The sequence below is a fragment of the Castanea sativa genome, chromosome 8 (genome assembly GCF_040712315.1).
Source record: "Castanea sativa cultivar Marrone di Chiusa Pesio chromosome 8, ASM4071231v1".
Lineage (NCBI taxonomy): Eukaryota > Viridiplantae > Streptophyta > Magnoliopsida > Fagales > Fagaceae > Castanea > Castanea sativa.
Genome location: NC_134020.1, coordinates 45,450,317 through 45,474,119, shown reverse-complemented (window position 1 = coordinate 45,474,119; position 23,803 = coordinate 45,450,317). Strand labels below are relative to the sequence as shown.

The 23,803-nt window shown below is 32.1% G+C and overlaps 1 protein-coding gene across 1 annotated transcript; it reads left to right on the top strand.

The window, feature by feature from the left end:
- The first annotated feature begins 15,567 nt into the window (after positions 1–15,567).
- LOC142608229 (zinc finger protein WIP3) lies at positions 15,568–18,776 on the top strand. The gene is made up of 2 exons (XM_075779961.1): positions 15,568–16,199; positions 17,905–18,776. The coding sequence occupies exons 1-2, from the start codon at positions 15,684–15,686 to the stop codon at positions 18,337–18,339; spliced, it is 951 nt and encodes a 316-aa protein (XP_075636076.1). The 5' UTR covers positions 15,568–15,683; the 3' UTR covers positions 18,340–18,776.
- The last annotated feature ends 5,027 nt before the right edge of the window (positions 18,777–23,803 follow it).

Here is a 23,803-nt window from a genome sequence, read left to right as displayed (position 1 = left end):
AAGTCGAAAACCACATTTTCGTCCCTATATTTTCATGCGATTCTCACTTTGGTCCCTAATTTTTATTTCCACCACTTTTAGTCCCTATTCTTAAAAACGCGTCTCATTGTTGTTCTTACCGTTACATCAGAAACGGAAAATGCACACGTGACAAACGAAGCACATTGTTGAGATGACGTGGCCATTAAAATAATAATAAAAAATGTCACATCTACATCTAAATTAAAAAAAAAAAGAGTTTTGCGAGTTGGCGAATTGCGGAGGTGGGTTCGAGTGGAATTAGTAAATGGTGGGAGATTTGGAGAGAGAGGACGAGTGGGTCACAAGGGTCGCTCGCTTGTACGGCGTGGAAGATGAGGAAGAAGATGGAGATGGAGATGGAGGGGCAAGAGGGTCATTTTGCTTCTGATGATGATGCTGATGTTGTTATTGTTGCTGTTGTTGTAAGAACAATTGTTGTTGAGACAGAGATTGGTGAAGAAAAGAGGGTTGGGGCTGTTTGTGATGGTGAAGAAGATGAGTGGAAGTAGGAGGAGGGAAGAGAAGTGGAGGGGAAGGGTAGAAATCGGAAGAGATGCCACTGCTTTCTTTTCCGATCTAAACTTCTGATTTCTTTTGATTTTGATTTTGATGGATTTTTTATTTTTATTTTTATAATTTCTGAGTTTGTGATATTGTATTTGGGTTGTGTTCTTGTTATTCTTGTTCAAGACACACTTAGATCTCAATTGATGTAATTTTTGGTTTTTAATTTTTTTATTTAATTAAAATTAATAAATTATTTTTTTTTAATTTAGATGCTGACGTGGTATTTTTTATTATTATTTTAATAGTCACGTCAGCTCAATAGTGAACTCCGTTTACCACGTGTGCATTTTCTGTTTCTGATGTAACGGTAGGAACAAAAACGAGACGCGTTTTCTAGAATAGGGACTAAAAATTGTGGAAATAAAAGTTATGGACCAAAGTGAGAATCGCGTGAAAATGTAGAAACGAAAATGTAGTTTTCGCCATTATTTAAATTAGGCGTAAATGCACTTTTAGTCCCTACATTTTGGCCCTATTTCTATTTTGGTCCCTACATTTTCATTTCACCACTTTTAGTCCCCAAACCAATTAACACGTGTTATTTTAGTATTTTCCGTCAGTCAACAGACGGAAATAGCTGAGGTGGCAAATAGAAGGATTAAAATATTATTAAAAATTTACTGTAGCATGCCACATCAGATTACTATAGCCTGCCACATCAGATTATAATTTAAAATATTTATTTTTCAAGTTTAACAAAAGAAAAAATATGAGTTAAAAATTAAAAAAAGAAAAAGAAAAAAGAACACACTAGAAACGTAAGAACAAGAACAGAAGGTGGAGAAGGGAATCTGGTCGAGCATGTTCCGTTCGGGTTGGATGTCGACGGAGGATTTCAATGGCTCTCGGCGCATCATGTTGTTGTGCGCCCAAACCCTAAACTCTTCACAACCTGATTCCGACATGTACCGGAAGTCTCTTTCCACATTCAAGGCTTGTGGTTACAGTTCATGGTGATGACTTCACCGCCGACTTTCATCGCTTGCCGTTGAAGTCTCTCGAGAAAATAGAGTATTTTAATCTCATCGCCGCCGCGATCGAGTACATCACCGACTTGAACCACGGTCGTTGACCCGCCGGTCCAATCGCCAGAGTCATTTATCAACTCAGCGAGCAGTAACGCTTGCTTTGACTTCTCCAAATCACTGTGGAGATCGCCGATTGCGACAAGTCAACCCGGCAGAGAAGGATGCCGAGTTTTGAACTTTCCAAGGGTATCTCGTCATTTTGGTGACTTATAGGTAACAGGGGTATTAGAGTCAGGGGTGTTTTGGTAATTTGGTAAGAAGAGGCCGCCACTGACACAGAAATCAACGAAAATGTCGACGAAAGAGGAAAGAAGATTTGGGACTTGTTGACACGTTGAGCTTGTTGTGGGTTTTTCCATTGTGAGATTTTTTTGTAGTTTAGGTGTTTGTGTTTTTTTCTGTGAGAGATTTGGGTGCGAGAGAGACTATGGAGACGAAAGATTAGGGAGATTGAATGGACTTTGATGGTGTCTTTATGCTGAATTTTCTGGGTTTATGAATTTGGTTTTTGGGTTTATGAATTTTATTTGCTGGAGGTTTCGTTGTTGGTTGAAAGATGAGAAAATCTGGGTTTGAGTTGAGATAAAATAATCTAGGTTTTGTGGTTTGAGAAAATCTGAGAAGATCTGCTGCTAGGTTTGTGTTTGTGTTCTTGCTGGAGATTGATTTGTGTTTGTGTTCTTGCTGGAGATCGATTTGTGTTTGTGTTTGGTTGATAAGAAAGGGCAAGAAAATTTGGGCATGTATTCTTATGTTTAAAATCTGGGTTTGTGTTCTTTAATGTTCTTTGTTGAAGATGAACACAGCTCTTAATATATTTTTGGATTTTAATTTTGTTTTTTTCAATTTTAAATCTGTTAAAAACTTAAGAATTATAGATTTTTTAATTATTTTATCTGATGTGGCATGCTACAGTAAATTTTTAATAATATTTTAATCCTTCCGTTTGCCACCTCAGTTATTTCCGTCTGTTGACTGACGAAAAGGACTAAAATAACACGCATTAATTGGTTTGGGGACTAAAAATGGTGAAATGAAAATGTAGGGACCAAAATAGAAATATGGCCAAAATATAGGGACTAAAAGTGCATTTACGCCTTTAAATTATACATAATAGGATGCTAAGTTAGACTAATAACTTTTTGTGGGTTAACCCACAAAAAGTATGTATAGAATTTTATAAATAAGGTTATTTTAGGAAGTTTAATTAAAATATGAACTCATTTTACCATTTTATCATAATATCGTACCAAATTGGTTCTAGTCATATGATATCGCTAAACATATACTAGTTTTTATTTCCCATGTATCACTATTATTGTACATCAAACTTATCTAAAGTGTTAAAATTAAGACTTTAAGCACTAAGTGTAACTAATTTTAACACAAAATATAGAAAAGGTCAAGTTGATATCTGAAAGGGAATCAAAAAGAAAAGTAATAAAAAAAAAAAAACTAAGATACCTACACAGAGAATAAACCAAAAGAAAAGGAAAAAAGAGAAGCTTTTAACTTTTACGATAGACAAAAATTATGATGGGACATCATCTATTCATCTTATAGTAAAATGATATAACCCCACTAGACCGTTGATCAAGTAATTTATAATAGGGCAATGCCTCACATAAATTTGTCCCTTCTTTAATAATCGATATAGGCCAAAATTAAAATGAAAACAAAAATAACAAAGAATATATGCAACATTTTCTTTTTCAATTAATCTCTTTATCTCACCCTTTGCACACGGACACTAATAAAGATTGAAGCTGATGAGTAGCCAAGTCAAGTCAATCTTCTCAACGCCTAATATATTTATATACTTAGAGAAAACAATTTTTTTTTTCCAACTTGTTAGTTACAGACTATTTGTATCTACGCATAATGATTAAAGATTTAGAAGAATTGACATTTTTCTAGAAAAATAGAAGTACCATTTGATCAAATTTCAAAGAGGAAATGGTAAAATACTAAAGTCCAATACATGAAACATTCCACTTTCAAAGCCTCCTGTTTGAAATTACACACCCTTGTTTGGTACTCTTCCATTAGAATCCCAACGGACCCAACTGCTTAAAACTGCCATTAGAGAGAGAGAGAGAGAGAGAGAGAGAGAGAGAGAGAGAGACTCAGTCACTCAGGTCAGGGTCAATTGGTAAGCAAAGATGTACTTAAAGTACTAAATTCGATTAACCAAACAAAGATATATAGAATTAATGTGGAGATTGTCATAAACCTCTAGCACAAGTTTTTGACAATGGTAATTAATACTTAATACCAATATCAATATGCTACTCATTGTGTCCTAGTCCGTATATTTATAAATATAATATTATGTCAACATCTCATAAGTTGGATTTGCCTTGAACCTTTGAATTTGAAATCTGAATTAACATGGTAAAAGCAATAATAATTGATTTTGTGACATTGCAAGAAAATTCTAAGTATGTAAAATGATTCCCAAGTTTTCCACCTAGTACAAACAAATAGTATATGCTATACTTTATTCCCTAGAAGTCATACAAGACCAGCGATAGAATAAACCTCATTCATATTTCAAAGTTTTGGTCATTATATTAAAAAATGTAGATAGTGAAATACCCCCCTACCCATTACTCAGTCATAGTATTTCTATTTCCTGACCTCTTTCTTAACTTGGCCATCTATTCCTTTGAGTGCAATAAACTTGACCTTTGGAAATGTAATAATATCTGGGTATTCATGACTGGGTCTAATTAGTATGACACTAGCTGGAATCACCAACAGCAACAATGACGGGTTTGCGTTTTTGATCAATTTCTAAGAGGACTTTAGGTGGGGGGGTAAGGAAAATGTATCTCAAAGTAAATGATTTTACATTTGACCTCTCCGAATCTTTGGAGTTTCCACCAGGTAGTCTGGAACGACCACTTTGGCCACTGTTTTAGTAAACATCCAGCTTCCATCTTTTCCATAATTTGAGGACAACTTTCAATATTAACGGTTAGTGTATTTTGCTCCTAAAGTCCTAATTTATATGTCTTGGTTTGGAAATTTCAACAGCATGGCTACTATTACTGAAAAGGTGAAAAAACTTATTGATTATTTTATTTAATAAAGATTTAAAAAAAATTAAGGATAATATATGAAATTGAATGAATAAGAACTTATCTATACTGTATATAAGATGATTTATCTCTTTGAACTGAACTTTTATATAGTTCAAAAATACTCTCATTAATGAAGGGTAACTTCTTTTAGAAATAGAGTTATAAATGTCAAATAACAAATTTAATTTTGAATTAAAAAAGAGAATTCCTAAGTTTAGGATTTTTTTTCCTGCACGTTCATTTTTTTATTCCTTAAAATATAACTTTTTTTCTTTTCATTTCTATAATAGATGCAAATTATTAACTTTTACAAAAAAAAAAAAAAAAATAGAAAAGCCTCTAAACACGCACAACACACGTACTTAAAAATAATTACAATTACACACATACATTCACACACACACGCGGCGCGCACACACAAATATATGAGTTCACAATTACACATTTTCTAAACCATAGATCTCTAAAGTATGTAATGGTTTTTCCTTTTATATATATGGACTATCTCAAAAAGAAAGCATGACATTTATCTAGGTGAAATCATCATGGTTTAAACATTAAAAGTCTCAATGAATGTCAAAAGCCTTAAGTTTAGTGGCATTGCCTTCTCTCCTTTACAAGGAAAAATAAGGTTTAAATTTTCTTTCCTCATTATTGAAATCAAGAAATTTTTTTTTTTAAAAATCTTAATGTAGTATATATTATTAATAGGTTAAGAAAACTATGGTTGGACTTCAACATTACATGATCAAATGCAATATATGATTGCACGCACAACTATTGTAATTGGTACTCACCTAACTCGTTTTAACTAAAGTCTCTTAACACCTAAGCACAAACCATAAGTTGAACAAACTATTGCGCGTGTTTGCTTTCCCTATCCTATCTATGACAATTATCATTGTGCTTGTTAACAATTTTTTGTCAAAATAAGCGTTTGCTTGGTATTAGTGTTAAAACACGGTTTTTTGTTTACACATGTAGGAAATTTTGTTCCCCAAAATTACTGTAGAAAACAATTTTTTCAAAACACATTTTCTAGTTTGAGATTTGTTTCTAAAGTTATCGCTGATTAAAATAATATTTTTTTTCTTTAATCACATTTCTCTCTCTCTCTCTCTCTCTCTCTCTCTCTCTCTCTCTCTCTCAATTGAGAACTATTTGACTCTCTCTCTCCTCTATCTTCCTCATCAGTGTGGGTACATAGCTCATCCAATATTGCTTGGTGGGTGAAGCTTTGGCCACCATACATGATGGCTATGAATGGATGGAATTCAATACAAATCGCAGTGTAGGGTGGGATTTGGTTGTTTGACTGCCACAACATTATTGTACTTCAACTACCAGAGCATCGTGATTCTCTCTCTTAATTGCGAATCACCGTGACTGATTGGGATTTTTTCCTCTCTCTCTTAACCAAGAACCACCATGACTCTATGTGTGTGTGTGCACGCGCACATGTATGCAGTAGGGACAAGTTGGTCTTATTAGGGTGTGTGTACATGTGCTGCGACAACTATGTAGGCTTTTTAGGGTGTTAGGTTTCGTGGAGATGGATTTAAGTTTAGGGCTAGGTTTGTTGGGATTGGGGACCATGGTGGTGTTGGGCTGGGATGGGAAAATGAGTTAAAGGGAAAATAAAAGTAAACAAAAGGAAAGGAATAGGGAGAACCTAAATAAATAAATAAATAAATAAAAGAATGAGAAAACAATGTCAAACAAGATTCAACATTTTTTTGAGAAGGAAAAACAAGTTCTAGGGATAAGTTTTGAAAACGCATGCCAAATCCGTCCTAATATATTTTTATTTAAAAAAATAATAAAAAAGAAGTAGGATTGGAGGATTTGAATCAATGTATTTCACATAAAGAGAAATAAGCAATATCATTAAAGTACAATGCTCTAAACACATTTTTTAAAAAGATTTTAAGCATAACTTCGTATATACTCTAGCAATAATAATAAAGTTTAAAGCATATACTACTACAAAACAATGCAAGAAAAAGACTTGCAGATAGTTCCATGGGTCAACTAGAAATACAAAGAATTCAATGGGATGGTCTATCTATAAGACAAAAGAGGGGCCTAAATAAAGCCTTTTGTTTAATTTGGCAGGAAGCTCTCAAGTCTCGCCACGGTGGGTGACTATTGTCTATGTAGAATGATTAATGGGCATCATCATCTCTCAAAAAATGTAGGGAATGATTGATTATCAAAATAATGTAGGAATGAATGATTTCTGAGTGGAATTTTACTAAGAAAATTAAGAAGTGCTTAGCAAAAAAAAAAAATGAAAATAGAGTCAAGTCAATCAAAAATAGAAAACTACCAAAATCCAAAAATTAAAAAAATTCTACAATTGCGGCGAAACAAACAAAAATTCTTTTACGCTGGTATGACAAATGACTCAAAAGAAACCTGCGAAAATAATAATTAATTTAAAAAAAAATGATTGGAAAAGCTGACTACTATATTGTAGCATAAAAGACTCGCAGAGTTTTCATACGTGATGTCACATTCTAACGCTGTATGATGTCATTTATATATTAGAAAAAATTGTGAGAAAAAATAAAGTTACCTCAATGGAAAATTTCTACTCAAAAATGCCACGTGGGTTTGAAACTTGGAATTTGGAAAGTAGAATATAGAGCTTCAATTTTCTCATTTTAAGACTAAGCAAGAAGGCAACTGCTTAAAAAATTTGTAATGGTATTATTTTGTTAGTTACGTAAGTATTGACACTAACGGTGATTAATAGAATAATCAATTGTGTTTATTTTAGAAACATAAAAAATAAAAACGGAGGTATTTATATTAATGATGATTAACAAAATGATCAGTTTTTGAAACATGAGAATCAAAAGTGCTTTATAGGCAAACATCATGGACGACTGCTTTATTCTGGCCTAAAATCTATTGATAAAGTAAAGCAACTATCGATATGAACAATAAAAAATCTTTACTAATCTATGCCATTTTCTCTTTACATCTACTAAAACTATATAGGGAATACCCCAGAAAATACCTTCATTTTTGTGAACACTCAATACATTTCTATACATTGTAGAAATAAAAATATAAAAAGAAAAATACTTGATCATCAATTTATTTATTTGGCCCCAATGAAAAACTCTTTTAACTCTATCAAACTCAAAAAAAAAAAAAAAAATATATATATATATATATATATATATTTATTTGTGGTGGGGAGGTGGTAAACGCTAGAGAAAAAGTTGAAACTAAAAAGTCATAACCTACAAAAGTGGTCTACTGTCTACAAGATATCAAACTCCATACGGAAGATTTTATACATTTATTAGTAAAAAAGCACTTTTGTCACGGGAGTTTATTTTCGCAATTTGACCTTGGAAGGTTGGAAAATAGGTCTCAAGGTAGGTCAGTGTGCTAGAAGTTGCTATGTCAATAAAATTGATTTTTCTGTTGAAAATAATCTAAAAATAAACTGTGTAAGAGATATTATAAATGCTAGGACCTTTAGTGTTGATTAATTCTGTGACAAGGTTTGCTTGTAAATTGTAATTATTAAACAAATTTCAATTCTATTTGTAATTTTATGTGGTGTATTTGAGATCGAAGACTGAAGATTGTTGTTCGCTGTACAAGTTTGTGGAATTTGGTTGAGCAAATTTCATGATTTGTCAAGTAAATGTAATAAGTTATATATAAATTTTTACTTGTAATTCGTGAGACAGGAGAGATTGAACCCTTTAAGAAAAGCACCAACTTGAGCTTTCACAACAATTTTTGGGGCCAATCACAGCTCAAACCCTATATTTTTATATACAAAAATTCAACCCTAATTTAATAAGAAGGAAGGTGGTGTTGGGGAGATAAATACCTTGGGGAGCTTACTTGAATAATTAATATAACATATAGAAACACACTTTAACCTAAAAGGCTTAAGTCCGAAAAAGGCCTAAGCCCAATAGGTATGTATTCAATTATGTTATATTAATCACTCATTCTTCTCATTTTAATTCAATGTAGGACTTCACTCACATGTGTAACCCAACAATCTCCCCCTCACGCGTGAGTCTGCCTCTCTATGGGCTTCAAGACCTCTCTGTGGGCTATGAACAAGTCATACTCACTCTCCCTTGCCTAATGTCATTAACGGGTCATCCATGGGTCTCTTGTACGCCATCCATGAGAACCACATGTCAACCCCGCACGCACATCTATGAGAACCCCGCACGTTCATGTCCATGGGAACCTCGCACCACACCATTATTTAGCACCATTAACAATATTCTATTTATTGGGTTTTTTTTTTTTTTTCCCTTCTCCAGGATCTTTGTGTGTGGGCCGTTTAGGCTTTCTCTGTCCCCACTGGGTAGGGACCATGAACACCTCACTACCTTCGCCGCACACCACCATGGGTTCTAATACCACTTGTTGGGAAGATAAACACCTTGGGGAGCTTCCTTAAGTAATTAATATAATATATAGAGACACACTTTAACCCAAAAGGCCTAAGCTCAATGAGTACGTGCTTAATTATGTTATATTAATCACTCATTCTTCTCATCTTTTTTCAATGTGGGACTTCACTCACACATGTAACCCAATAATCTCCCCCTCATGTCCATGGGAACCTTACACCACACCATTATTTAGCACCATTAGCAATATTCCTTTTATTGGGCTTTTTTTTTTTCTTCTCCAAGATCTTTGTGTGTGGGCCGTTTATCATAGGCTCTGATACCACTTGTTGGGAAGATAACACCTTGGGGAACTTCGAGTAATTAATATAACATATAGAGACACACTTTAACCCAAAAGACCTAAGCCCGAAAAAAGCTTAAGTCCAATGGGTATGTACTCAATTATGTTATATTAATCACTCATTCTTCTCGTCTTTATTCAATGTGGGATTTTACTCACACATGTAACCCAACCAGTGTCAACACAAATGCAAAGATCTTCGCCTTTGTATTGGAGCTACTATTTTTAAAACCACAAATACCAAGACAAATGTTCAAGAAGCCTTGGAGTGACCAAGAGTTTAATTTTGAGGTCGACAAATCGACTTGAGGCTTCAAGTTAGTAACATTGAAGACATAAGGTAGGAATTTGAAGCTGGGAGCTTGGACACTTAGGCTAACTACGCGTATTGAAAATCACGTAATTAACGGCGTAAATAACATGTGTACGGCAAAAATTTCAATAATATACTTGTTGGGTTGAACTTTGCTCCAGAGTGTTTCTACCTATTGGATTTTCTCTCCATGAATAAATCCTTGTCTTTGTGTATGTGGGTTGCTCATGTGATGCTTATCTTGTGTTTGTTTATTCATGATTAGTGTTGAGCTTAAATTTATTAAGTAACTACCTGAACTTATTCTTAAAAAAAAAAAGTAACTACTTGAACTTAATCTTCAATCATTAATTAAAATTTGTAGCAAGTCAAATTAGGGACTTAAGTAAACATTTTTCAACAAATGAGATGTAGCATTGCTTAATTATGTGGTAAACCCTTGAATATTTGCTTCGGATTTATTTATTTATTTTGATTGAAAGTGGATTCAATACAGACTAAACATGAACAGTGAGATTAACCAACAAACTTGAAACATCGAAAGATAAAAAGAGGGGCAATGGCTTCCAAAGGGAAGTTATTGATGACAAAAACTTGCAGGAAAGATTAAAAGATGGACAATATTATTGCAAATAGTTAAGACTCAAGTGTGCAATTAATAAGATTAAAAGATGGATATGTCTAAAGATATTGTATAAATTAAATTAGAATTTCTATTTTATCATTAGTAGCAATTATCTCAATTAATTTTTTTTATGAGATATCATTCTACTCTAACATAATATAAGTATAAATGTGTGTTAAGCTTCCTTTTAGAGACCTGAACTCCGACTCTTGCCCTTTCACCCCGCAATAACTTACTCTTGTGGAATGACTATCATGCCAAGGATGCACGAAGGTATATATCTCAATTTTTTTAAATTTAGCATATTTGTTTGAGTGGAGAATGTCCATCTGTATTTTGAAGAAACCTAAAAGGTGTTTGGTACATGCACTTAAAAACTGAAAAAGATGTGTTTAAAAATATGTGTAGAAATACGCGTGGGTGAAAAAATGTATAAAAATACGTATAATATTGTTTAAAAACTAAAAACATATGTTTAAATGAGTATACCAAACATGCCATAGATTCTTACAAAATGTTCAAGGATGAGCCCATGAAGATCATTGATCACAATTCATAAATATTTTCCTGTCCAATCAACACGATATTGAAAATCCAAAAGGTACGATTCATATCATTTCAAAGAAAAGGCCACTGTCTAAGCTATAAAATGAACCTGTGAACTATGTGTGCTGCGTGCACTTTGGGTTCTAGCTTCTTATATCAATATGTTATATAAACGAGTTTAAAAAATGGCATAGAGTGCTGTTAATTAGTTATAATATATAAAAAGCATGGTAGATTGTAAATTACATCTGTTTGAATTTTACATTTTGAAATTTCAAAATTTAGATTTTACTTGTGAAGTTTGAGAGTGTTTGAATTTTACACATGTTTCAGAATTTATAATTTATCCCTTAAATTTTAGGAGTGTTTGGAGAGAGAGAGAGTAACATGATCGGTACAATTACGGCTACATCAACGGCAAAACTAACAAAATTTACTATTGCTAATGGCCAAACCGACAAACTTACTATTGCTAATGAGAGTGATACAAAATTTATTATAATTAATAACGTGTTAAATTTCTCAAACCTGAAATTGGTTCTCTGGCCAGTTGGATTTATCCAGAAGCAGCTACCATTATTCTAAACATCTTTAGACCTAAAATTTTTGTGTTTATAAATACTTATTGTCTAGGTGTAACTATATCCTTTACATCTTATTTAGTTAATTGGAATTGCATTATCTGTTACATATATATTTTTGTTTAATTTAAGAAGTGAACGTCATTACGTCAAGTCTTTAAACTTACCAATGACCATGTGGATATTGTCGAATTGCTTTGATAAAGTAGCAAATTACTTTTTTTGAATTGGCTTCCATCGTGGAGATGTTGAATAATATATATAAAAAAAGACCCAAACATATAATATGACCGTAAACAAAGTTTTGACTACTCAAAGTTAAGTATAAACAAACGTAAGATTTTTTTTTTTTTTTTGGGCGATAGAGCTACAATTTATTTCATATTTTTTATGATGATTATTCCTTATCACTATGTCAACACATCAATTAAATTTTAGTGTAGACATAGTTTAAACCCCTTAGACGACAATGAATTTTACCAATTAAGTTAAGTAAAACCCACAATCTTCTATGAAAAAAAAAAACTCACAAATTTAACAACTTTTAAGGCTACTGTATTTGCATATGCATATGAATTAGTGTGTGTTTGGTAATCGATTATAGGTTAGTTTTTTACTTAAATTATCCATTGTTTGTGGATTCTACACAACTTTTTGTCTCAACTTTATTTCAAGTAACAGTTTTAAAAATAATAAGATAGTTTTTAGCTTTTTGTTCATATTATGCTTCTTTACCTTTTGAGTTGTTCTGCTAGATAGTTCGCTCAAGACCTTTGGTCTTACTCGAACCCGATGAAAAAAAATGGGATCGGCAAATAAATTACCCAATTTTTTTTTTTTTTTAATTTCCAAAGAAACCAAGGTTATGTAGTGATACATAAAATTTTGAGTTAGCTCAATTTAAGGATAAATTTTTTAATTACTTTGTTTTTCTGGTTATATGTTTTGACAAATTATAATATATTTTTCTGGTTATATGTTTTGACAAATCATAATGTAGGGTTTATAGTAAATTTTATAATATATCTAACTTTACTCTTTCATTATATATATTATATTAAAGTTAAGGCCCAGTTAACAAGTGTTCTTACAACATTAGTTAAAATCTTTAAAGGGGTCCGGTTAACAAATACCCTTAGGGCATTAGTTAATGAGCTATTTTAGAAAAAATAAATTTGATACCACTTTTATAGAAAATATAAAAAACTGTTAAAAAACTCACTTGTTTTTTTCTTGTCCTATAAAGAGTTTCTAAAAGTATTTCCTCAAGCAATACCTGTACGACATCCGTTAACAAAATATTTAAAATTAAAGTACAATAAAAATAAAAATTAGTTTTTAATAGTTGTTTAATTTTGTGTCACATGTCCAATTTAGTTTCCTCAATCCGCCAATTATAATAGTCAACGAGAAGGTTGAGATGACCACTTCACTCACTTAGGTAAGACCACCTCATCATCGCTATTATTAAATATTTCTATACGGAAGCACATATTACAACCTAGATTAATATAATTTTACTGGCTTCTATGGAATCAAGAAATATGTTTGATTGTCTATCTTTTTTGTATAAGGCATCCTCCAGATAGTTTAAATCAAAGCTTTCTTCTAGAAAAATGATCATCACAATAATTAAAATATAACCTTCTATTCCTGAGATTTAATTGCTATAAGATAAATAAAAAACGTGATAATTATCTTTTCAAAATATTTATTGCTTGCACTCTTCAACATCGTCCAATATTAATATATGCATAGAGGAACAATAAAAGAAGGATTTTACTGATATATGTCTTAGGGTGCGTGTACATTAGTAAACTATTTTAGAAGAAATTTTTATGGAAAAAAAATGACTAACTTTTTTTACATGTATTTTAATTTTTCATAAAAAGTTTCTTAAAATTGATGATTAATGTATATTCTAAGAGTATACATTAATCGAACCCATAAAAGAAATGTTCCCTGCGTTTTGTTTGTTTTTGATGATTTTTTTTCACTACCTCTCTCTCAAAGTCAGTTTTGTGTCACCTGTAAAAGTAGTAACGCTGATCAAGATGAATACTTTTGCACGGTTAACTTACAAAGTATGAAAGGTTGAAAAGAGTAAAAAACAGTGGAAAGTGAAGTAGTAGTTGTGGTAGAGAATCATAAACAGTGGTGATTATATTACAAAAAGATAGGGTTAAATTAAAAAGAGATAGAGATAGCTATAGCTAGAGAGAAGAGAAATATCAAATATGTGTTTTTTCTCCTGAAGATCCGCTAAAGGATATCTTGTTGTCGGCGAGTTTTTATAGATCAGTTTTTGTGTATGTTAAGCTAAGGCACCAAACTATACCCACATGATCAACTCTGCATAATTGCTTCTGTGGGGGTCACCTTTTTTCTGGTTTGTCCAAATAAAGATTACAAGTTTACTTCACGGACACTTATGTGGGGGTCACCTTTTGCTTTGTAATGCTTAAGGTTCTTACTTTGACAAGGATTGTCTTCTTTTTTTTGGAATTAACTTTTACAAGATCTAAACCTCTCAACAAATGTGGAGTGGATATATATGTAACTTTAAGATATAATTCCCTGATTCTTTTTGGGTGAATTTGTGTTGTCCTATTCCTACCTTTGTGTATTATAAGAAGTTCTAGAGGAGAATTAATTTGTTTAATTTGTTCCAATAATTTCGAACTTGGGATTGACCAAATGTCCAATAATTATCTGAAAATTACATTCATTTGAGGGCAAATTATATGAACATTCATGGGGGGTTTAGAAAATTTTCAAACACATCTCATGTACATGAGATGTGTTTGAAAATTTTATATCAATTCAAAATTTCAAACTTTTGTGATATTGTAAGTGACAAATTTGACCTATCTATCTCACTTCTATCAATTCTAAAGTGATAAAAAGTGATCACGTGCACTGCAGGATGAGCTTGTATGAGCCTTCACCCTTGTTTGCTAGCAAAGCTTGATTAATCATTTGAATATATATCTTTCATGCCCATTCCACCATGTGCATTTGAATCACACGCATATCTTATCCCAATTCACCCAATGAATTCTTTGCTTCTCCTTTTATTGACTCCACCAAAATTTACTAATAATTACACTTAGATCCCTACATAGAGAAATGGAGAGTTTGAACCAACTTATCATGTAGGTTGGAATGGCTACATGGGCCAAGCCTGGGTACGTAGCCAAAGCTTGTCTTCTATCACGACAAAAGCTTCTATGTGAGTATGTAATGCACAGACTAGGGCTAGAGGACTATATAATATCCACAATAAAATTTTTTTGAGCACTTCAAAATTGTGTAACTTGAAATGCTTGTATGATATGTTACATTCAAGAATTTTATATATATATATATATATATATATATATATATATATATATATATATATATATATATATATATATATATCATTTGGTTGAAAATATATAAATATTTTTATTTGCAAATATACAAAACTTATCACAGTGTCTTGATTTTTTTTTTCTTCATTTGATGGCCAATATATATAGGGGATTATTTCAATTTCCGCAGCTTATATTGAAATTTTAACTACCAGCCCTCATTAGCCATATACATGTTCAATGGAATAAAAACTGCATTATGCGTTATTAACACAAATAAATAAGACTTTCTAGGTGCATGATTCATTTTGGTTCCATTCAATATTATTTTCTTTTCCTTTTAGGTATTGACCAAATGTTCACGCTCCTTTTGCTTTCACTATTTTTTCCCTATTTGGGGACATCTGCTCAATGCCAATGTATTGTGAGAAAACGTGTGCATGTGTGTTGAAATCCCAATATATTATTTTTTTTTTAAAGCAAAAAAGAAAATACATTATACATGTACACCTAGCTAATCGCTAAATGCAAATAATAGTTTCAGACTATTCTAGGATTCTCTTCGTCTTAGTGAGTCTCATCTTTGCATGTCATTTTCCATAACCCCACCATTAGTCTCTCTCTCTCTCTCTCTCTGTCTCTCTCTCTCTTCCCCAACCAAAACAAAGGCGAAAGGTAGAAAAGAAAGAAAGAGGGGGCTAAAGTTCCAAAAAGACAAACCAAACCACCTTTCATAACCATATAAGTGCTAGCTTTCCCACATAAAGTCTGGATATAACCATCTGAGGAGAGACTTCAAAGGAGCTCTCTGAGGATGAGTTTAAGAAATCACCTTGTAGGTGAGCACAGTTTGTGCTTCCAAGCCCCAACTTTCATTGAGTGGCTCAAGCCCTCACCCTCTGCTTCATCACTGTCATCATCATCATCCTCTTCCTCTTCTTCTTCTTCATATTCTTCCTTGACCACCCCAAAAGAGCTTGTTCAGGAGACTTTACAATGCTTGCCTCTTCTAGGCGGGTTTACTGAGACCAAACCCTTGAAACAGCAAGATATTAGACTCCAAAAGGAGGGTTACACAATCAAAGAAGAGGAGGTTGAGAAAGTTACTGTTGCCCTGCACATTGGTTTGCCTGACACGGGTGATTCTGATGCTGAGAAGATGATTTTTGACTCTAAGGAACAAGAACCCGTGAAGAAAAGCTTCCATGGTGGTTCTTTTAACACACAGAGTAGGTTTTGGATACCAACACCTGCTCAAATTCTTGTGGGGCCGATGCAGTTTGCTTGCTCCATATGCAGCAAGACCTTCAATAGGTACAATAACATGCAGGTTAGTTCTCATCAATTTCTTGAATGATTGTTTTTTTTTATCTTTTTTTTTTTATTTTTAATTTTGGACTTGAAGAATATAATTATATTTTGGGACAAAATATAGCCTAAATATTATGCATGATCAAAACATATATAGATCATAGAACATTTGTGTTCCTAGTGAAACATGATAGAGGTGTTGTTTAAGTATATTGCTTATATATTTTGTTCAATATATTCTTTTTTTGTGCTAATTAATAATTACTAAAGCTTAATGCACAGTTTCATGTACACCTCTTCTCAACTTCCTAAATTACCATTTGCTTTTTGCATGGGTGGAAAATTGAACTAACATAATGTATATTTCAAAAACTAAAACACCTCCAAGATTATGCATTCCTTTAAAGGGGAATTGTAATTCCCTTTACCAGCAAAAACCCTATTTTCTCTAAAAGAAATTAGCCATTCCTATGAAGATTCTAGTTTCCATCCAGCTGCTAGAAGAAACAGTCCCCAATGGAGTGCAGGTGTGCATACCAATGATAATTTGCTTTAATTCTTGGTAATGGAGAAAAAGGCATAATAATATATACTACAAATCACTTAAATCTTGTTTTATGTTTATTTTGGTTGCTATCACATTAAGCATTCTGTTAGATATCAGCGTTGGTGTAGTTATTTTTTATAAGATATCATTCAATTTAGATGTATTATTCTCTAAGTTTTATACCAACAAGGTTTGTATCTAAAAGAAGAAAGTCTTCAAGTCCTCTCTTTTATTGTCCATCAAGAATAAGAAGCTAATTGAAACAAATGTAATTGAAGTTTGGAAAGAAAAAATTGAGAGCCTTAATTAAATGACCCCCTCTTCTTTAGGAGTAATCCTTCAAGGCCTTTCTTTAATTTTGTATGCAACATTTCCCTTTTGTTTAGCCACTCCCTACGATTTCTAAAAGGAAAACTTCATGTAAAGCCCACTTTTTCGCCTCCTGCCCTTTAATCCTTCCTCTTTGGGTCAAAAGATAATGAGCTTGGGTTTTGAAAAAAAGGACCAATTTGCTTATTGAATAAAGCTGAGCATGATTACAAAGCAATATGAGCATCACAAGATGACAATTCCAACCAGAACTTTGGATACTCATTCTTTAAAAAATAATTCTTAACCTTTTTATTAAAAGATGCAGGGAAATAGTCCACTGGTGAAGGCCCTAAACAAGCCAAAATAATCACTAGCCTTTTTGTAACTTACACTTTCTCGATCATAGCATGTTGCAATCTTGAATAGTTCATCAATAATGACATTACCAAAACTTATTCCTAGTGCTAGCTTAGGGAGGAATTAAAATCATTTATCCATTCTGAGTGTTCCACTTTATACTTTATTAATCATACCCTTAAGAAGTACTAATGTCCATAATTGAGAATCAACCGACAATTCTAATTTTAAACAAATACATATGTACCTACTTAAAAGTTATTTTTATTTATCTTATGAGATTTGAGATTTAAACAAATTTTATGTCAGTATGAGATAAATTAGACATGAATGCATAAAAAAGTTTTATCCACTCTATCTGTTTCACTTTATCTTCTACTAATAACAGTATATTATGTGTTTAATTTTTTGGTAACTTTTAGTTATTTTACAAGGAAATAAAAATGGATGTGTGCCAAATTGTGATAGGTTATTGAAAATAATCTTTTTTATTATATATTTTTTGTAGATGCATATGTGGGGGCATGGATCCGAATATAGAAAAGGACCAGATTCACTTAAAGGAACTCAACCAGCTGCCATGCTAAGGCTACCATGCTATTGCTGTGCTCAAGGCTGCAAGAACAACATCAACCATCCGCGAGCAAAGCCACTGAAAGACTTCAGAACACTGCAAACTCACTACAAAAGGAAGCATGGAGCAAAGCCATTTATGTGTAGAAAATGTGGGAAAACATTTGCAGTGAAAGGAGACTGGAGGACACATGAAAAAAATTGTGGGAAGTTGTGGTATTGCACTTGTGGTTCTGACTTTAAGCATAAGAGATCACTTAAAGATCACATCAGATCCTTTGGAAAAGGCCATTCCCCACACCCTTCTCTTGATGGTTTTGAAGATGAAAAGGAATGCATCACAGGTTCTGAGGATGAATTTGCTCGCTAATTAACTAGCTCTTGATCCATGGTTTACAAGTTTAATCTCTTCCCATTTCAGCTTTGTTTGATATAGACGTAAAAGCTAAGTATGCATGCTTATCTAAGCTTGTGCTCAGTAACAAAAAATTCTCAACAATTTGCGCGGAGGCACCACTGGGAGCGGTTTGTTTCGGAGCACTTGCTGGGCGATAAGCAGAATTAATATGTATCTTTCAATATCTAGACGGTTTGCTTAGTTAACTATGTTAATAAGCTGATTGCCACAAGTGATGAAGTAGATGAATTTTCTTCTCTTATCAACGAAAACTAGGCATTAGATATTAATGTTTAAGCTTTTGTTCTAAGGAGAAAATTTGTCCGCTTCATTCCTAACTGGTAATCTTTTATAAGATGATTGTATTCTTGTTATCTTTTGCAGCTTACATTATCATCTCTTTCTCTCTCTCTCTGAATAGTTGATTTCTATATGAATCTGTTTTTAGCACCTTTTCATTTTGGCATTAGCTTTTTAACTTAATTATTTATCTATAACTTTTTCATTCATTTTTTTTCAAGGTACAATTATGTTTCAACCAACTTTCAGCAACCAACTAGCATAAACATTCGGCCAAAAATTGCATCCAAACACATACGTTTCTTTCTATATGCTTCAAAGAATTATAAATAAATATGTATAAATTATCAAATCAACCTCTCCTATATCAACTGATCAGGACTAAGATCTACGATGCATATGAAAGCTCCTTTGAGAAAACTCAATAGTGTTTTCTAAGATTTCTAGACAAGATTGTTGCTTGCAGTTTGTCATTTTCTCCCTTAAAAATTAGAAAACAGCAACTACATGTTTGTGGATTTTGAACTAATATCTACATCCTCTATACCATTATTGTAGGAGTCGAGTTATAACTTATTTGCCATATATACAAAATTTAGTTATTAAGTGCTCGACGAGCTCTAAATATTCACATTTACCAAGAATTAAATTGAAAATATGTATGAATTTTCCACCTGCAATGTAGAAGATGGGAGAGGGTTAGAAGTTAGAACCCTACTAGCATATGCGATCTGTATATTTTACAAAAAGCCTTAGCCCATAAATTTAAATATAAAAATACACAACCCTCGAAAGTATATATAATTAATGATTATATTATTTTATATAGTGAAATTTGGAGAAATCATTTTATTTGACAAGAGCCTGGCCAACTGTAGCAAAACACTGCGGAAAAAACTACTTGCATGTGAATCCTTGGCTTTTCCATCTAATGGATTAACTAGAGATGTCTAATTAAATAGTACTAAGTCAAAAGGATACCCGTAAAATTACACTATCGTTTTATTGTCCCTACTTTCAAAAGCATAGTGGAGAAGTTGGTGAGAGTCCAATTTGGAGGCCTAATTACCAAATCAAAAATCCACCAACTGAGATTACAATATCAACCAGAGAATGATTGGGTACTAATTAACCTCAATGGAAAATTCATTTAGTCTTACTTTGAGGACTTTCTGATAATACACACCCACAAGATTGAAAGCCCAAAATACCCACACACAAAAAAAAATTTGCTAGTATGTGTGAAAAGGAGATTTCCAGAAGACTTTTTTTCTAAACCAAGATACAAGGCTAATCTAGATCAGTAGTGATACACAAAACAAGAGAGAGAGAGAGAAGGGGTTGAAATTTGGCTTCTTCTGTGGTACTCGGTAGGCTTGACCAAAGACTTAAAGGTGTAGGAAAATTTGTGAGAAGGTGTTTGATTTTAAAAGATGAGGGACCTCCCTCCACCATGGTTTGTCGGGTGAGAAAACAATTATATAGAGGGGAAAAGAACAACTGCCCTCTTTATCTCCATTGATTTAGCTTAAACTGTGTTCATATTCAAAAGAGGCAGTTTGAGTGTAACACCATTGAATTTAAGCCACTTCTTTGAGCCAACAGGTATAGCAACTTTCTAGCTAGCTAGCCACCAAGCTGGTCGGTAAGGAGGCTCAGTTTCTTTTCCTCCATGCATATCCTTTTTAGTATTGCCATCAAGTATACATCATCATCATTAAAATTTAAAACCTAATAGTCCATGCACAGGAGGACTGAAAGGAAAAGAATTTAAGGACAAACAAGTTTACATGTGCCTACACAGGTTGTCTTTTACTAATATGACATTTTTACAAATTAGTGCAAACTAGTGTGCACTAATTAGTAAAGGACAAGACATTTTTTTAGGTTTTGTGGTAGCCTAGGGTGACGGTATCTTGTTTTTTACTGACTTTAAGATCAAAGATTGTTTATCATTGTATGTCTAATGTCTTCACCTTATGACAAGGTATCCTTTACTAAAGGAGGAATCACAAGCTAAAAGTTCTCAGCCCACAGAATATAGAGAAAAGGATAAAAACATTCATTACTCTAATTAAGGAATACATGAGTTAGGACTTATTTAGGACTAATCCTTAAAGCATGAGGAATGACAACCTACATATTTCCAAGATCAAAACATTCAACAAATAGCGAAGACTTAAACAAATTTTCACAACACAAATAGCAAGACTCATTCACAAGACTTTATGAAATACATTTTGGAAAGTAAAAAATCTAAGTTTGACCCATGTGATCCAATAATAGAATGATTATTACTTTTATCCCAAACAATCAATAATGACTTAACAACCACACAATGATAAAGAAATCACAAATATATTACCATAAATCCATAATTTAAAAGCAGTAAAATAAAGAATAAAACAAATACAGGGATTTGGTCAAAAAGAAGTGAAAACTGTAAAAACCACCTTAGGATAACTAATACAATATTTTTTTGCAACAGTCTATTTACAAAACCTTTGCATAGCAAACAACCCATACAGTTCTACGGCATCACCTCAAACCTTGGACTTCTTCCACACAATCTCTAACACAAACAAACCCTCCATACTAGACTATAAATTTGGTGTGCAAGTGTACTCACTTACAAATTTGACAGTTTATCCAATTTCAAAAGAAATTAATTAGTGTAAAAAATTAGGCTTTTAAGATGTATATGCATAAAAGAGGATTTTCTACTTAGGGCCTTTATGCTCAAGAAGAACCGCACTTGTTTAGATTCTTAGTACGTAGATTTAGGAATGCTAGTTCCAAATTCTCAGTCAATCAAGGATTGAGCGAGAGTATTATGAAATTTCTAACTTTAATGATGTCTTGATTCTTGAGTGAGCTTCTTGAACTTCAACACAATAACTCCTAACTTGACCTTTTAATAACTTTATTACACTCATGAAAATTCTTAATGTTTTGGCACATAAAATTTTCTAATCTAAATCTTAACAATCTTACCAGTTTTCAAACAATCTAACTATTCCCCATCTTAAAGAATCAGGTCAAGCGATGATTTAACACTAAACCCAAACTAACTCAAGCAATTTTAGTTGTTTTTTAAAATTAAAAAATAATAAAAATAAAAAATTTAGAGTTTTAGCACATTATATATACTATATGAGTTGTTACACAAAGTGTGGTGCAACTTATTATTAGTTTTCTCCAATATTTTAATAAATTTTTGTAAGAATCTTGTAACTTAACTGATTAATGTCTCGCAGTATTTTCAATAAAGACATTTAGGGTTCAAATCCTTCATCGCAACTATCAATGTATAAAAAAATTATTTCAATAAATTTACTTGTAAAAAATTGTAATCTTTAGTTATTTTATAAAAAAAAAAAATAGAAAGACATTAAGAGTAATGTAGTGACTTGATCATACAATATATACATATACGCATTTGCAAAATGAAAATTGCATGATATAGTGGCTAATATAGATAGGCATGTTTCATACCTATTAAAAAATGCAAATTTCCTTCAATTATTGTTTTTACATTCTTGACTGTGTGTTACTAAATTTATTTATTTATTTTCTTTTTTTTAGACATTGTTTCAATAAAAAATAAAAATAAAAACTAAATTTGAGCAAAAATATCAAATTTCAAATCAATTGTTTCTCACATAAAAAAAATTCAATCATTATGTTTAAAATAATTAATATAACAAAATAAACATTTTTAATTTTTTAATTACATAGAATAAATACTACAATTTAGTTCCTCACACACACATATGAATTCACAAATACTTAATTTCTTATGGTGCATTAGTTTCAATTGTTGTCAAAGCAATTAAACATGAGGAAGAATGTCACATTCTAAATTTATTATTATTATTCCAGCTAAAAATTATTTCTCATATAGAGTTTATAAAAATAATAATATAAACTTATTTAATGTAAATAATTAATGCACAACTATAGATAATTAATAGATGCATTTACTTTATTGGCTAGTTTAATGAACTAATATTTTGATGTGAATGCAAGCTTTGTTAAAGTAGACACCTAAATAAAGATAATTTGAAAGAATGTGCCACATGGTACAACCTCATACTCTCCAACATGAGCTCTTTCTCTCTCTCACACACACACACATAAATATAGATTTTGCATTTCATATTGAAATGAAATCATAAGGTTAGATGCATAAGATGATATGTGTAAGGGAAGCTGGTTTAAAGTTTGGTGCCTTAAAAACAAGTTGAGGCTTTAAAAACTAAACATAAACAAATAAGTTAAAAATTAAATGAAAAAATGATGGCAAATAGACTCTATATGTCTTACGTAAGAGGGTGATCTTATGAGATCATTTCATGGGATACCACCTAGCTCCCACAAAAGATAGAAGTTTTTTAGGTATCTTTACAAATAATTTTCAAGCCAAGTGGAAAATTCACAAAATGGGTTTCAACTTGCTAGGAAATCCACGCCATGGTTGTTTACCTTATGAATCTCAAGGTGTTAACTCTTGTAATCATCAAATGGTCAGATTAATGAATGTCTTTAGAGTATTTGTTAATTGACCATTTCAGAAAAGTTTTGATTCTAATTTTATAAAAAATTCAAAGTGTTAAAAATAATTTTTTAAAATTTAATTTTCTCATAAAAAAATATTTTCTAAACTAATGCCCTTAGGGCATTAATTAACTTTTCCCATCATCAAATTAGATTTTTTTTTTTTTTAAATTGTTGTATGGACTCTTTGTCACACTCTTGACAAAATTAGATTGATAGGGTTCAATTAATAATTTAGTGATAATGACCTCTTTTGTGTGCCCTGTGTTTGTAGTTTAAAGTTTGAACATTACCCCCTCCCCCCTCACTATTTTCCTAAAGAAGAAGAATAGGAAGAAGCAAGATTGGTGAAACATAGTTACTGGGCTGCCACATTTGGTGTACCACTCTAGGCCCAACCCAGATCAGTAAAAAGGCCTCGCTTCCGCTGATGTTGAAACGAGAACAGGCCATGAAGTACAATGCTCCCTAGATCGTACTTTCTATAAACCGGCCTGGATTTCGTTACTTCAAAGGCCATTTCAGTTTCACTTCTTAAGTTAAAAGTATATTTCATTTTCCATTATAATTATTTACCATA